The sequence below is a fragment of the Protopterus annectens genome, chromosome 10.part0, assembly GCF_019279795.1.
Source record: "Protopterus annectens isolate FY-2018-M chromosome 10.part0, PAN1.0, whole genome shotgun sequence".
NCBI lineage: Eukaryota > Metazoa > Chordata > Ceratodontiformes > Protopteridae > Protopterus > Protopterus annectens.
In genome coordinates, this window is record NC_056744.1 from 1,752,101,769 (window position 1) to 1,752,118,741 (window position 16,973).

A 16,973-nucleotide genomic window follows, 5' to 3' on the forward strand; every position below is an offset into this window, starting at 1 on the left:
CTGAAGCAAGGTCTCTGGGGAGGAAGCCTGAATGACAGGCTGTCCAGTACAGAAAGTTTTGTATCCCCTCATCCTACTCAAGGCAATCACAAGAACAAGGCATTTGGTGAAAAACCTTGGGGTAAGCAGAGAGGCTAAGGGCAAAGCAGAGAAATAAAAATGCAAGGAAAAAACAGAGAAATGCAAATATTTTCCAAAACAGGGATGAACCGGATGTGAAGATAAGCATCCTTGAGATTTAGATAGACCATACAAGCCTGAGGAAGAAGAGAAGGAAAAACAGTCTATAGGGACAGCATCCAAAAGGAAGGGATCTTCAGAAAGGTGTTGAGATGAGAAAGGTCCAGAATGGGCCTCCACCACAGTGTCTTCTTTCCTGGGAACCAAAAACATTCTGGAATAAAAAAAAACCTTCTTTTTAGGGGCAGAAACTGCTTGGATGGTGCCTTCAGACTAAAGGTCCTGAGGTACATCTGGAAAAAAGGGAAGCTGTTCCTAAGGAGGCTGGGGAATGCCCAGAAAACGAGGAAGGGGTTCCACAACATGAAGTATCCCTGAAGGATGATGGACAGAGCCCAAGAATCCTGTGTGACTCTTAACTAGTTGGGAAAAGACAAAAAATTATTCAGGATGGAGGGAAGCAGGTAAGACAGAACCTGGCTTGCCTGGAAAAGGACGCATCTCAGTTGTAGGAGTCTGAGTAGACTTAGCAGGAGGAGCCGGTCTAGAACCCTTTTTACATTTGGGAGAAGGGTGACACTATCTATGCAAGACACAGGCTTAGAAGGATAATTCTTCTGAAATTTAGGAAAGGGGAAACAAAAATATGCTTCAGTTCCTGCAAGCCATTGTCCTTTCCTTGTAGGAATTTAAAAAGCTCAGCAGCTGTAGAACCGAAGAGATTTTTATTATCAGGAGGAGCATTCATCAATTTAGCCTTAATATCGAGCAAATGCTGGAGGTAAATAATAACGCCTCAACACAGAACTAAAGGCAGCAGCTCTAGAAGAAGCATCAGCTGCATCATAACTACATTTACTAGAATTGCAAGCCATTTGGGAAGAGAAGCCCAACAGAGAGAGGGCCGAAACCTTCCCCTTAGAATCAGAAAAGTCAGAGATAACCTAACAGGCCTGAGAAAGAACAGCCAAGACATACCTGGTCATATAGGTTTGATAATTAGTAGCCCAAATGTCCAGGGTATTAGCAGTATACACCTTCCTCCCAAGCTGTTCTATGGCCCTACTGTCCTTGTCACAAGGAAGCAACTTAGCAGCAGGCAAGAGCTTGGAAGGTTTGTCAGAAGAGACAGACACAACAAAGGGGTCAGCAGAAGGACATCCGTATAGAAACTTACAGTCATCAGGCACCTTATAAAACGTGTTAGGTTTTTTAACGGCTGGAGGTTGGGAATCAGAAACCTGAGAAGCTATTGAAAAAGTGTCTAATAGGCCAGCTAGGAATGGAGGGACTGCAGAGGGCTTAGGGGACTCCATCTGGAGGAGTTCATAATACCACTTCTGGATGTCAGAAACCTGAGCACAGTCCCATTTGAGGAATTCATACAAGAGAGAGTATCCCCAAAAGAAGTTCCTCAAAGGAAGAATCTGGGCTAATGGAATCCTCTTCCTCGGAACCATAGCCCAGTGGAGAAGGAATCTGAGAGGAGTAAGCCAAGGACTCTTCCCCTGAGTCCAAGTCATCATCAGAAAAGTTCCGCTCCCTGACCGGTTTGTGGGGAAAGGCAGGAACAGAAACTCCATGGGGAGGTGTCAAGGCCATAAGTGCATTAAACAACCCCTGTGTAAAATTCTGCCATTCATGTTGAGGATCTTTGGAAGCTGGGGAAAGATGTTTAGATTTCTGCTTCTTCTTTAGAGGGACATCAGCCCTAAAGACCTTAGGAGGTCTGGACCCTTGCCAACACTCAATCAACATAGTTGGAATCTCCTTCCAAACAATAATATGCGGAACGACCCCTTGGTCCCCTTACATATGATCAGATGAGGTTCCTCCTCAACATCCACAATGGATGTCTGCAGAGTCTCTGAGGACATACGAGAAGTCGGATCCATGCCAGCCTCCAATCCAGTTGTGGCAGAAGAATCCGATGAAACAACTGGACAATCCTCTGGGCTTTCACCAGCCTCAGAGATGCCCAGGGAAGGAAGTACAGCAGCTGAATACAACGCAACCTTTTTGGTCTTCTTCTTGGTAGACATCTGACCCCCTCAGGATGGGACAATTCCGGCATCGCACTCTGCCCCAACAACGCAAAACATTGGTTCTCCAGGTAGATAGACAAGAAGGAGAGACGACTACAAAGTGGCTTAGGGACAAACACATGACAAATCAAGCATGAAGTATGGTCATGAGAAGCACCCAAGCAAAAAAAAGACACTGCTCATGATGGTCCTTATGAGGAATCTCTCCCTTACACTGATATTTTCCCTTTCTGGATGACATGTAAACTTGCAAACCAAAAGAAAAATAAAATAAGAAGAAAACTCCAATGCAACACTTACCTGAAAATGTTTTGGTAACCAACACAAACTGAGGAGTAGTCAGCCTGGCTAGCAAAAATGCCAATCAGACTGACAGCAAAGAAGTTCTGAGGAATGTACGTCCATACGTCACCTTTATGGTCTGCACAGAGAGCAGAAAGCATACATGTGACGTACGATGTCCTTGAAAACCTCAGGCTTTGGTATACTGACTGGACGATGGGCTACCCTTGGCAGGGTGATCCCCTTAGTGAAGGATACTGCAACAGTGACATGGATGGATATCCAAATACACATCCTGTTACCACTAAGATTATTACTTTTGACATTTTGCATCCTTCGTTCATTTTCATTCTTAAATCGTCATGCTATTCACCCTTCACTATCCAAGTTAATCAGTCTGCATTTTAATGTATTTCACTTTCCAGAGCACATTCCCTATAGTGGCCTGCAAAAGGAGTTATTATCACTCATCATCACTCCTGACACCCCTTTTTAGCAAATCATAATGCTGACAGAATTAATTTCATCTGCCACTGTTGAACAAGACTCTCCCTTGCAAGATGGCCTAGTACATACTGCCAAATCTGCATCAATCCTAATTAATGTCCCTGGTTATCTGTCCCCAGTGTAGTCAATGTTACTTGCTATAAAATATTTTTCAAGTAAAAAGTGGGTACTCATTAAGCAATTTCATATCTCTATAGTCAAAATAAGCAACATGCTTTTAAAAGCCACAAATTACTACTTGTCAATGCACTCTCTCTCAAACTAGTTCTTGCTTCTGATGACTTATGTTTGACAATTTAAAATAAATAGCATCTAAAGCAGACAAACTGAAGAAAACATACAGCTTACTCACACATAAAAAGTACATGGCACAAGCTAATAAACCTCTGCTAAAGCCTACTACTATGGTAACATCTGTAAAATACAGAGATGAAACTGTTTAAATTAGGTAGATAAACCCACATGTCATTTACATAAAACAGAACAGGACCCATTTGTTGTGCACACCTTGGAAACATACTGTTGGCCACTGAAGATATGCATGATTCTTATTTCATAATGATTAACTGGATGACATGATATTTCTACAAACTCAAATTCCCTTTCCGTGAGATGCATTAAAAATTAAAGGTGTACGCCCCCAAAGGGGTGAAAAAAATAACATTATCTGTGAAAGTAATTACTGTGCTTCACCTTACAACACAATCCTCACAGGATTCACCTGCAGTTAGCTGACCTCTATCTTACAGACCTTGGCAGTGACTGACACCAGGGAAATACTGCCAGCCCAGCTATCTGGAATTTTATAAATAATTATATGTCACTTGAAAATATTAACATGGATTTATATAGAAATGTGACACAGTCAGCCCACCTACCTAGAATTTTGTAAATAATCATATGTAATTTGTGAATATTAATATGATTTATATGCTTGTCTTACAAATTAAGTATATGTTATGTGTACATTAAACTACTGGTGCAGAAGTGCGTGTAAAGTACTGAGCTTCAAGAATGTAACCACAGTGTACTCTATTGGAAAAGAACAGAAATGTATATAAACTATATACCTGTACAAATGTATGTTTTAATAGTAGAAGCTGGGACACAGAGTTAACTTGCAAAATGTCAAGAAAATAAGATGAAATTAAAAGTGCTTTACGGTGTGCTGTAAAACGTAGTTTCAGTGCAGCAAGCAGACACAATGTCTAGAGCTAGAAGTTACTTTCTATTGTCTTGGACAGAAGTAATTACTAGGTCTAAAATGTTAAAGTACTTAACTGTTTTACAACTTCTAGTTCCGAGCAAATATCTCAGAGATATGTATTTATATATTTAGATATGTATTTTTCACAGAGAAATGATAAATTTTGTTAAGTTTCTGTTGGCCTGGGAACTGAAGTTAAGTGACAAAGAGTGATGTCATCCAAGGTAACCCAGCAGTAATGTTGAATATTAGTTTAAGAACTCTCTCAGAGAGAAAGTCTTTTCTATCTTCTCCTGGATCTAGACACATCCACTCAGCACTTCTCATCTGCATTTGCCTTGCTCTGTAAGTACGCTATTTAGGGCACAGCATATTTTAGATATAGATAAGAATATAGTAAAGATTAGTTTAGATGTTTTCTGTATTTATTTGAGACTGTCCTATAATGTTGTTTTAAAATATTTTCTGTGATTCTGAACTCTGTAGTTACTGTGTTGTTTGAGTATTGTCTTGTTCTTTTATTATTTATTATTAAATATATTTAAACCATTTAATTGTGGCTGGTTTGTTTAGAGATATTTAAACTTTTAAGAGTACTTGCATATGTATTTGGTGACACTGTACAGGCCACTCCTAAACAGCCTTGAAAGTCTTGGTCACACTTACCATTTGGATTAATAGTAACATTACACAGTAAGATTGGGCACCCTTTGGTAAGGGCCAAAGTAGTTGATAAGTAGTGGCTGGTGGCAGCTGGTGCTACCTTATAATCTGGGCAGAAGGGGGGCATAGTTAGTAAACCTGTGCCAGCCTTTCCCAGGTGTGTGTTTGTGTATAAATCAAATCTCAAAGTGTGCGTGTGTCAGCTACTTGGGCAGGGACACGAAGCACTGGTTTGACAAAGAGGGTGCTGGAGGTTTTGGCTTGGCCACTCAGCTGAGATCTCAACCCTACAGCTGTACCAGTGGGGAGTTTTATTGGGGATCTGGAGAAAGAGAGAGAAACCAGCCCCAGACTGACTGTGATCTCTGTGTTACTGTGTGTGTATTGTCATTCTCCCAATGTGCACTTCCCTCATTGGTGCTAGTGGTGAGGATTGAGGATCCTTGATTACTGGGCTCGTGCAGGGGCATCAACAGTGACCACTATCTTTTAATGAGGAATAAAGTGGACAGTTAACCATTTTACACAGCAGCAGACAGCACAAACTCTTAAGAGACTAGTCCTCCTCACCTAGTTCTTCCTTGTAATTGTCCATGTTCAGATTCATCATGTCCTCTATATTCTGTTTGGCACACTGTTCAGATTGCAGCTGTTCCTGAAGGTTGACTATCTCAATCCGCAGCCTTTCTTCCTGGTGTTCAGAAGTGGCTCGTATGGAAAGAAGGTCTTTGCGATACTGCTGTACCAGTTTCTGTAGTTCCTTCAGGAAAAAGAACACAAACCCTATCCTTACTATTTTTAGTGAGTTCATAAAGGAGTGCTCCCCCTTTTCTCAATCTTTTACCGTCAGTTCTCCCCCTCAATTTTTCTGCGAGAGCCCCATCCTCAAACACCACTCTTCTCCTCTCCACTGCTGAATGGCCCCTTCTTTGGATCTCACTCCTGCAGCAAAGAAATCCTAACACTACTGCTAACAATTTCCTGGAAAAAATAAAAACTCACACAAACTGTAAATCTCAATATACTCAAAAAATGTAAAAGTTTAAAGCTTGAAGGAAAGATCTACATACCTAAACAGACATATGGCTTTCAAACTTGAAACCAAGCCACAACCAACAATTATTACTATTACTATAAAATGTAAATGCAAATATGCTACTTGAAACCATGCCACAACTTAAAATTACTATTAATATAAAATCTAGACAGAAATGTGCTGCTTGAAACCATGCTGCAACCTACAATTATTACTATTACTATAAAATCTAGACACAAATGAGCCACTGGAAACCAAATCACAACCCAAAATTATTACTTTTACTATAAAATCTAGACAGAAATGTGCTGCTTGAAACCATGCCACAACCTACAATTATTACTATTACTATAAAATCGAGACAGAAATGTGCCACATGAAAATGTTGCCCATGCAGTGTCTATCAGTCACTGCATCTCCCCAAACTTTCTTCTAGAGGAGTCACTTCATAACTTATGTCCCAATTACCGGTACAGATGTGGGAAGTTTGAATTCCTCCGTTTCCTGTAATGTTAGCTGCAGATTTTGTTGCCCCTTCAGGCCTTCATTCTCACTTGTCAGGCGTTGTACATCATAACTCAACCGCTTATGTAAAGATGCAAGTTCTGCCTACAGGGGATACAATAAAGTTAGAAAAAGTTCAGAAATCACACAGAAAGATAAATAATGTGTTATGAAACATTTTATAACCATAAGTAAACAACTTAAGAAATGCTCTCGAATGACACTACTTTAACAAAAACTAGCAGCATGCTCAACAGCAAAGTGAAAGGCACATCACAAAAAGTCAGTCTTCCATTATACAGAACTCAGGTAAGATCCTCAAATGAAACACTGTGCATGCGTCTGAAGGTCAAACAAAACAACAGAAACTAGAAGGTTGCAAAGTATTTTAAGTAGATTTACTAAAATGGTGATGTGCTGGTTAGGCTGGGGTACAAGGAAAGGCTTAGCTGGCTTAGGATGCATACAGTGGAGAAGATACTGAGGGATTGAAGCTTAACAGAGAAGGAGAAAAGGATACGAACAGGAAGACAAATTGAAGAAATAACTTTTCAAAATATTTTTTGAAATGGTGAAGGAAAACTAAAACGTATTAAAAAGAATGCAACAAAGAGTAATTCAATATACTTTTATGCATTTTTCAAAAAAAGACAAAGGATGGTATAAAGTGTACACACTGGGACAGCGGTAACAAATGGATAAACTACATAAATCCTGGGCCTCTCTCTTTATGCACCAAGGCCTAACTATACATGCATATAAAGGGAAACAAATCAGAAAACGTTTCAAGATCAGGCGAAAAGTATACAACTTGTCCCACTGACAGAAGTCTGGTATTTACACACAACAGTAATGACTGTAACCAGAGTTTCACAAGTATTCCAGGTGCAGGGCAGCCTGGGAGGAGGGAGTACTAATTATGGTGCTGTTATCATGCTGTAGCAGCTACCAGTATAGATTGGTGTCACTCCAGTGACACCCTGCTAGAAAGTGGGGCACTGCAGACACCAATGCAGTCCAATAAAACAAAAGCCATCACGATTTATCACATGCCCACAGTCACAGAACTTAACACTAAAACTCAGTAGTTGTAAACTGAGTAGTTGTAAAAAATACTATCAGAAAGAGCAAATTTAGACAATCTTGACCCAAATTTATTAACTGCAAAGGAAACAAAGAATTGTGAATCCTTCCTGAAGGATTTTGTTTTCTGCAGATAGAATCTACACTGCCAGAAATATAGAAAGGATGGGGGAAGGGGACAGTCACCCTGTATGCAAAGTGTTAGGGGTCGCAATCAAAAAGTACAATTCAGAAATTCTTCTGTGTTGAAATGAAGCAAGACGAAATTGGTTTGCTACAGTTTTAAAAAGTAGAAGTCCACTGAAGAGCTGAGGGGCATGGATTTGACTGTAGCCACTGGAAGCAGATTGGTATAACTGTACCAAATGGTTTGCTACAGTAAAAGCCAAAGTCCCCACCCTTTCTTTCTCTTCACTTGAAGAGCTGAGGGGGTGGGTCACTATATCAGGGACTGGCACCAACTGCTAGATGAGTTGGCTATGGCTCTAATTGAAGTTACACAGGATATAAAATGCAAGTAATTGCCCCAGAATCAAAATCAGCTCATGGTGACTCTATAGGTAGACCTCATAAAGTTTTCTTGACATATTACAGAAGTAGACTGTCATGCTTTTCTTCTGCACAGAAACTGCTGCTGACCAGTTCTGCCTAAGCTAAGTTTTGAAACCCAATCTACCAGTTGGCAATCCTTTGCCTTAACCTCCATGCTATCAGGTCAGGTATGCAAGACATTCTCACCTTTATTTCAACTACTTGGAAAAAAAGACTGGCAAGTGAATCAGATGGTTTATGTTTGCATTGGAAGCCAGTTTGGAACAAAAGGAGGTTAGTATGAAGAGGCACTCTATCCTTGTGAAAAACTAAATAAGGAACAGTACACTTAATAGCAATCATGAACAATGCTTTCCAAGAAAGAAATTTTAAGGGCGTAGACGATGCTGGTTCAAATGGTTTCTTAGTTAACACTTCTAGCATGAACTGAGATACCAAGGATGCACCAGTTGGATGGCGCAGTGGTGCAGCGTTTGCATTGCTGCCCCACAGCAAGAGGTTCTCTGATTCAATACACGGCTAGGGTGCCTTCTGTGTGGAGTCTGCATGTCCTCCCTGCATTCATGTGGGTTTCCTCTGGGTGCTCCAGTTTCCTCCCACATTACAAAAACAAGCCTCTGGAGTGTTTCTCCCCAGGCCTCCGCTGAAAATTGGCTCATTCCAGGTCGGACTTTCCTGGTAAACAAATGTTAAATAAAATTAATAAACCAGTTCTCTAATTGGAGGTCAGAGCAGGAAGACTCTGACTGAAAAAGGCTAGGAAGTTTTAATGACATGTAAAGGAATGCGCTTCATAGCACACATGAAAATTTAAAATAGCAGTTAAATGCACTTGAATAGTAGAAATGGGGGAATCAGGGTCAACATGTTAGCCAGGACCCATGACATATATGAAACAGGAAAGAAGAAGAGAGGCTTAGGTTTGCTGAAGTAGTAGTTCACGTCTGAATGCTATGGCATCAAAAGACATACAAGGTAGCTTCACACACTAGAGTGCTGTGGGAATTTTTTTTAAAGGAGCTCAAGGCTGAAGCACTAGTTTTGCTGGTTTGAATCCTACAAGCATTTGAGGACCCATCAGTCAGATAAGACAGATTTGATGAATGGGACGTAGAGCAACATTGGTGCCCAAGTGCATGACGGCCACCAAAGCTCCAATTAAACTGGTTTCTAACATCCCCCAGATCAGCTACCACTTTTAAAAATGCTGTTACTCTCTCCAAAAAGGATGGAAGAGCCCATACAAAAAAAAAAAAAAAAAAAAAAAAAAAAGGCGTCACAATAGCTCATGATGAATAATATCAGATGACAGAAACTAAGACATACAAGTGGGACTGTTCAGAAAAGGGGGCCAATTTGGTCAGGGAACAAAAGGTTACAAAGTTTTACAAAAGTAGCATTGCAAAAATATTTTTTCCAACAAAGAAAGCCTTCCACATATTTAGACCAACAACTGCACAGACTGGGGCCAAAGGCAGAGGAGTCTTGTTTTATGTTAGCAGCAAACATACCTCCAGGATGGATAAACAGGATGACACCATAGAGCTCATCCATGTGCAAGTCACTATAGAAAAAGGTCCCTCATTATAACAAGTCACCATCTATGCCACTAAAGTCTCAACTCTTACTTAAAGCTATCAGAGGCACTCACTATCCAACCAAACATCCTAGTCATTGGTGACCTTAACTACCCCTCTACAGACTGGGAAACTTACATTGCCTCAAACTCAGAAGCACAATGCTTCCTGGACTTTATCAACACAAACACCCTGGACAGCACACACACTAACCAAAGGAGTAAACATACTGGATCTGGTTCTCAACAATGGAGAGCGTTACAACTCCTCCACACCCATGTCATGTCCTCACTTGTGATGTTGATCACAAAGCTGTTTCCTTTGAAGTAAACATCAACCCGGAAAACCCAGGTAAACGTGTAACACTTGGGCTCATAGGTTCATAGGTATTTACCAGACTAACAACTACAAGGGCCTTTTTAATCCTAGCCATGCATCCCAAATCTTTGACAAGTTCTGATACAGCTGATAAGTATAAGCATTGGGCTGGGAGATCAACCATTTACAGGTCACCTGTGTCTATCAGAGACACAGATGCTAAACCGGGGATGAATTTCCAGTTTCCCATCCAGTTGTCCAAGTTGCACTTGAATTGGGTTATAGGGTGGTACTCTGCTTCACATGGATGGGGAGCCTGTTCCATAGATGGGGCAGTCTCTGGGATACATATCTCTTTCTCCAGCAGATCCCATTTCTATCACAGGCAAGGTTTTTAAGTCTTTAGAATGGGTAATTCTGGTGCTGTTTGTTTTGTGGATATGCAGGAGGTGCATCAGGGTGGGGTATGACAATGCCTTGTATGCCAGGCATATATGATCTCTCAAAAGCCTGTAGGAGACAGATAACAGAGATAGGGCCTTGAGGCAGTCTACATAGGACATTTTACTTTCTCCCTGCATTCTTTTAGTGTGGAACCTCTATGGACGTTCCAATTGTTGGATATGCCTGTTAAGGTACATACCAAAGGGGGCATTGTACTCAGTGATAGGTCTGATGAATGCCAAATACAGTGGAAGAATTACTTCCTTGGACTTATAAACAAATGTATGGCATCTAAGCTGCACAACATAGAATTACTTCCTCACCACTGTAGACTCATGATGGTCAAAGACTAGATTACTATCCATGTGTGTCCCTAAGTCCCAGACTACTGGGTCAGCTCTAAGGGATGTGTTGTCAATATGAAAGGATACTATTATGCATTTCTTGCCATTTAGTTGTAGCCCATGGCTCTGACACCGTCTGTGTCAGCCCCTCCTGGAGAACACTTGTGTCAGTGTGAGATTCAATGACCGCTCCTAATTTGCAATAGTCTGGAAATTTAGTCAGCCAGAGACCACTGACATTGGCCTTGACTTCTGAGAAGTAAATGCCAAAAAGAAGCGTTCCAAGGGGAACTACTCTAAAGTAAACTACATCCTATTAAGGGACAGTCTGTCAAAATTCAAGGCTCCCTCTAACCCTCAGATCACAACTGCATATGCAGAATTATTCACAAAGTTGTTATACAAACATGACAATGGCTGCAAAATGGCTACTGTACCTACCAGAAGTAAACCCAAAACAAACATTAAAAGCAAACCACACTAGTGGAGTCCTCACCTAAACAGTGTATACAAAAAAGAAAACTCATGGCCAAGATCAGGAACTGCAACTCCCTTAAAGACAAGTGCCTTCTTGTACAACTAAACAAGAACCTAAGACGACTAATCAAGTTCAGTAAGGCCAGCTACAAGGTCAGGATAGCCTTGAGGCTAAGAACAATCACAAGGTCTTTCTTCAGCTATATCCAGGGCCCTAAAGGTAACACACATCAGTGTGATAAACTGCTGGTGAATGGTACTACCTTCACTTTTCAAGGTGACATAGCAAATCTACTGGATGATACATTCAGCTCAAACTTCACCTCCACTCACCCCAGCTCCACCAGGTGAAATTCCCTCCAACATACTATCTTCAACTATTATCACAGACCAGGTGCTGGCAACACTCGCTAAAGCCAAGAATACCACCTCCATGGGTCCCGACAATATCTCCAGTAGGCTTCTGAACAGTCTAAAATACAAACTATCAGAAACACTTCAGACACTCTTCAACTACAGCCCTGAAATATAATACGTTCCAAGTGAATGGAGGACTGCAACAGTCATGCCCCTCCACAAGGGTAGACTATCAACCTTCCCAAGTAACTGCATACCCATCAGTCTAACAAGCCTAATATGCAAAGCCATGGAATGAATTACCATGGAAATGATAAACAAGGACATTGGCAACCTAAAGACACTGGACTCATACCAATTTGGCTTTAACAGAAGGTCATGCCTTCTTAACCTGGTAAACTTCATTGACAGAGTCACCAAGGCAATGAAAACAATGCATATTGCATATCTTAACCTAGCTAAGGCATTTGATACAATATCCCCCCTCAGGTATTGTTGACAAGGTGTCTATGAGCTAAGCATAAATCCATACACAACTCCCTGGAATGCCAGCTGGTTCACAGACAGGACCCAAGAAATCAAGATCAGTGAGACCACCTCCAGCAAGAGACTAGTCAAAAGCAGAATAACCCAGGGCTTTGTGCTGAGACCACTCCTGTTTGGCATCTACTTTCTGAAAGTAAAGGCTAACGTTCAAGGCTTTTGCCTCACCAAGTTTGCAGATGACTGTAAACTGACAGCTATTACAGATTTCTCCCAAGACACCAGCATCTTGCAAGAGGGTTTAACACATACAAACGATTAGTGCCAAATGCATATCCCAAACTCAATGTAAAAAAATGCATTATAATGCCCTTTAGGAAACTGTCGTCCCAAGATAAATACTCCACTGATAAAACACTCTTAAGAGTTGACCCAGTAGTCATGGATCTGAGAACATATGTAGACAACAACCTGGCCTTTGCCAACATGTAGCTAATATAGTAGGAAAATTACTCTACGTCACCCAACTTATAGGTAAGGGTATGGCATCCAGATCCAAGGAAATTATAGTACCACTCTACTAAGTCTTTGTCAGACCTATTATTCAGTGCAATGTACCTAACCAGACAACTGCAAAAGGTTTCTCACCAGCAGAACCCAAGAAATGAATACTCTGTCCCACAATGACTGCCTAAAGTCTCTGTCTCTGTACTCAAGTCTCCTACAGGTTGCTGACACGGGATCTTTGCCTGGCTTGCAGAGCTTCCTCAGACCCAGCCCTGATGGATCTGCTGCACATGTGCAAAACAAGCAGCACCAGAAACACCAGATCCAGGGATGTGAACTTCATTAGTGACAAACAGAACGGGTCTACTTCACGCTGTCGTAAGCTGACAATATCGAAAGTGAAGAACATCATGCAAGTAAACGGAAATCTCCATAAGGGGAGATTTCCGTTTACCTCAATGTAGTGCGGTCTCAGAGTTGGTATATTTAAGTAGGGGGGCTTGCCCCCCTGCCTACCGCAATTTATTTATTTATTTTCTGTTATTCGATGTTTTACGTAATCGATCAATAAAGTCTGACCTTTACTGATTCGATTAAGTAAACTTCTGATAACGTGATACAGATACCAAAAAAAGTGTAGCAAACAAGTTTCAAACTAACTACTGACAACATAAATCTACACTGTGTACAACAACCACAGGCTTTGGTAAATTCATTTGGTTTTGCACTGCTGCTGTTCGTATTACCCTCCAAGATAAGTTTCAAGTTGCGACCCACTTTAGTACAAAAAAAAGGTTTTTCATCCACTGCTTGTAAAATATTGAGGTCACCATTAAAAATATTCCAGTTCTTACAGAGGATGTTCCTTATGTCATTATAATGTGAACTGTATTGCACCACACATGCCTGGGAGAAATTGCAGGAAGAACTCTCTGTTTTTTCATTATTTTTTGTTTTAGAAAGACCTCTACCTAACAAAGGTTGATATTTTGAACCCCACTCTCTCAAAATCTCTTATAAAATGCCCTCCACAAAATCCAGTGGATAATCTCTCTCCAAGAACATATTCTTAAGGTCGCTGAATTCTTTAATGACGTCCTCAAAATGAGAAGTCATTCTAGAAATTCTATTTGCCTGCCCCTTAACAATACTTTTTTTTCTGGTATAGTGGGCGGTGGCTTTGAAAATGGAGATAAGAATTACAAAAAGTTTTCTTTCTATAAACTTTAGATCTAAAACAACATACATCCTTAATGATAGTGGTATCCAAATAATGGATTTCTCTCTCATTATATTTGTAAGTAAATTTCAAATATTGATTGGTGCTGTTTAGGTATTCAATAAAACCAGCAATACTTTCTTTGGTACCCTTCCATAAAATAAAAATGTCGTCCAGGTACCTACTGAAAAAAACAAAATATCCAAGTAAAACCTGCTTTCAAAAATAAATTCCTTCTCCCACCCTAATAAAACGATATTTGCATATATGGGGGCACATGCTGCCCCATAGCAACTCCCTTTATTGGTTGGAAATATTGCTCTTCGAAAAAAATATAATTATCATCTAAAATCAAGGCCATAATTTCACAAACAAGCTGCACACGCTATGAAGATAATCCAGAATGATCAAACAACATTTTTTTCAAAATAATCTAAACCTTCCTCCCTAAGAATACAGGAGAATAAATCTTTCACATCTATTGTCAAAAAAATCAGATCAGGATTCCATAAATCCTGCTTAATCTGTCCCAAAAAATCCCAAGAATCTTTTACAAGATGTGGCATACCCTCAACTACATGCTTGACCATCTGGTCCACAAACACAAACACTGCCAAATTGTGTGTTTTAGACCCCCCCCTGCTGCCACAATAGGCTTGAATGGGGGTGACAAAACATCTTTGTGGATCTTAGGGATGCCAAACATACTAGGTACCTTGGGAAAATTGTTTAACAAAAAGGAATGGACTTCCTGACTAATCCTTTGTTATAATAAGTATTCTTCCAAAAACCCATCAATATGGGGATAGGAAATATTAATCTGATTCTTGGATACCTGCAAATAGCTTTCCTCTTGAAACAAATGGCTTGGATAAGGTTTTTGTAATCTTCAGTGTCAAAAATTACAATCCCCCTCCCTTGTCTGGGGTCATTATACGAATAAAAAAAATCAAGCCAAGGCAGAAACCAGGAACCGAAACTGAACGTTCAACCAACTTTTAATTCCACGTTTTAAAAGCCAATACTGCTCGGATCACAAAAACGAAAACCACACAGATACAAGTTGAGCGTGCTTTCTCTTCGTATAGTAACAAAGCTTCCTCAGAACATATTGCATTCTCTAATGCCTTCATTTTATATACATGTTAATAAGTGTTAATTACCATTAATTAACATCTAATTACCCCTCTTGAATAGTAACCCATTACACACCACACTAAAAACTACAAAATGAAATATGTTCCAACCAAAGACTATCTCAGTTATATAAAACAATGTCAGTGTGTGTAAATAAATAAGTTCTCCTAACAGTCTAACAAATGTCATTAAAAACCATAGCTGAAGTATGTAACTTCACTAACTTAAAAAATGTAAATAATATATATAATTGGTGTAAAAAAACACTTCCCCTAAAAATGACAATTACATGAATTAATGCAGGATTATACAATGTAGAATGCAATGCAAATAAAAAAGAAAAAACATTATACGAATACTTCTGTCCTGTTTTAAAGAAAAAAGTAGTTCTTTCTCTTTGGAACTCAAGTTAAAAAATAACTTCTTGTAGTTAGCCCAAAGTTGATACAACTCTTGTTTAACCACATTCTCAAAACTAGCTACCAAAGGGTGTAAGGGAGGATTAAACACACTATTTTTTTTCAAGGCTGTATATTTATGCCCAATACTATCAGTATTCTTATTAGGGAACAACAATCGAAAATTTATTTTCCTAGTAAACATGTGAATATAAAGCAAGACTTCTGCTATATCTGGTATCCTACCTAGCAGGAACAAATTTAAACCCTTTAGAGAAAAGTGAAAAATATTCTTCAGAAATAACTATCTGTACAATTGTAAATATTAAATCCTTCAGAGCTGCAAATAATATCAGAATGGAAAGAATTCCCATCTAATACCTGCCCCTGCCTCTTCCCTTGTGGTACTGACCCCTGCAAGGGGGGTTATCGGAGTTGTAATAATGTTGGACTCCTGGCTATCTGTTCGCTATTCTTTCCGAGCGTCTTAGGGTGGGAAAATCCTCTTCTACATGAAAACCATCACTGAATGGTTGCTCAATGGGGGTCACATTACCAGTATCTTCTAAATAACCTGAATAACCTCTACCTCCTGGATAATTAAAACTCCCTGGCACAATTTCCTGGCTATAACTATCAATAAAAAGCCTGTCTGTGGGGTATACTGTTTTGGATTTATACTGTTGAACATCTCTGTTAAGCTTCCTTTTCTTTTTCTGAAACTGTATATTACACTTTTTTTCAACCCTCTCAAGGACAAATAGTAAGTCTTCCAAAATGTCCTTGTTAAGTATTTCCACTTCTTTAAATAATTTAACCTTTGTTTGTTCTTGAAAAACCAACACTTTGGTAAGCAGTTCAATACCCCATTTGTCAAACAGGTTGGTAAAATCTTGCACCATATCCATATCCATATCATAATATAACCCAAAAGGGAATTTAAAAACACGTAGTCCCTGAGGAACCACCTTCAATTTAACACATTCACTAAAATAAAACATTTCCATCTGCAAAGTCTTGAGTTTGTATAATTTTTTCTCAAACCCAAAAATCATGTCTCTAATGGATGTATAGTTCTTATCTTGTTTCCTTTTCGGATCACTGTGACTTTCCCCCCAGTTATTGCCTGCGGAAAAAATAAACTTTTTGTTTAAAAAAATCATTTAATTTAGAATTAGCCTCTCCCAAGGCCTTCGGTGAACTGGAAATTCCAAAAGAATGACCAATCTGTCTATTAGAAGCCGCAACTTCGGCTTCAAACCTCCCCTTAGGGGCAGAGTGACAAACAGTACCTGTTTTGCTGTTCCCAGTGTTAGACAATGAGTCCGGTGCACTCGTTTGTATCATCTCCACATCCTTTCCAAAATATACCACTCCATTGGTTTTCGAATGCTCCAAACAAGAGTTAGCTGTAGAAACCTGTTTGTTTTCTTGCACAGAGTCCACAAAACGATCCGAAATAGCAGCAGCCTGTTCCGAATGAACAATGGCTTCAATGGTGATGTCATGGCACCCTCGACCTGTACGCTCGCAAACTGCATCCACATTAACCATATGACTGCCAGAAACACTCTGAATTCCCTCAGAGCTTCCCTTAACATCAGGGCCAAGCTCCGTGGAATGACAAAAAGTCATTTTGGAAGAAAAAAGCTC

At 39.8% G+C, this 16,973-nt stretch overlaps 1 protein-coding gene across 1 annotated transcript in view; it reads right to left on the reverse strand.

Moving 5' to 3' along the window:
* Positions 1-16,973, reverse strand: part of RABEP2 (rabaptin, RAB GTPase binding effector protein 2) — a 472,624-nt gene that overhangs the window by 150,715 nt on the left and 304,936 nt on the right. Inside the window, exons 8-9 of the mRNA XM_044087055.1 lie at positions 6,389-6,529; positions 5,455-5,644 (exon numbers count right to left, since the gene is read on the reverse strand). Of these exons, the coding sequence (XP_043942990.1) occupies positions 5,455-5,644; positions 6,389-6,529 (331 nt within the window). The remainder of the gene's footprint in view (positions 1-5,454; positions 5,645-6,388; positions 6,530-16,973) is intronic.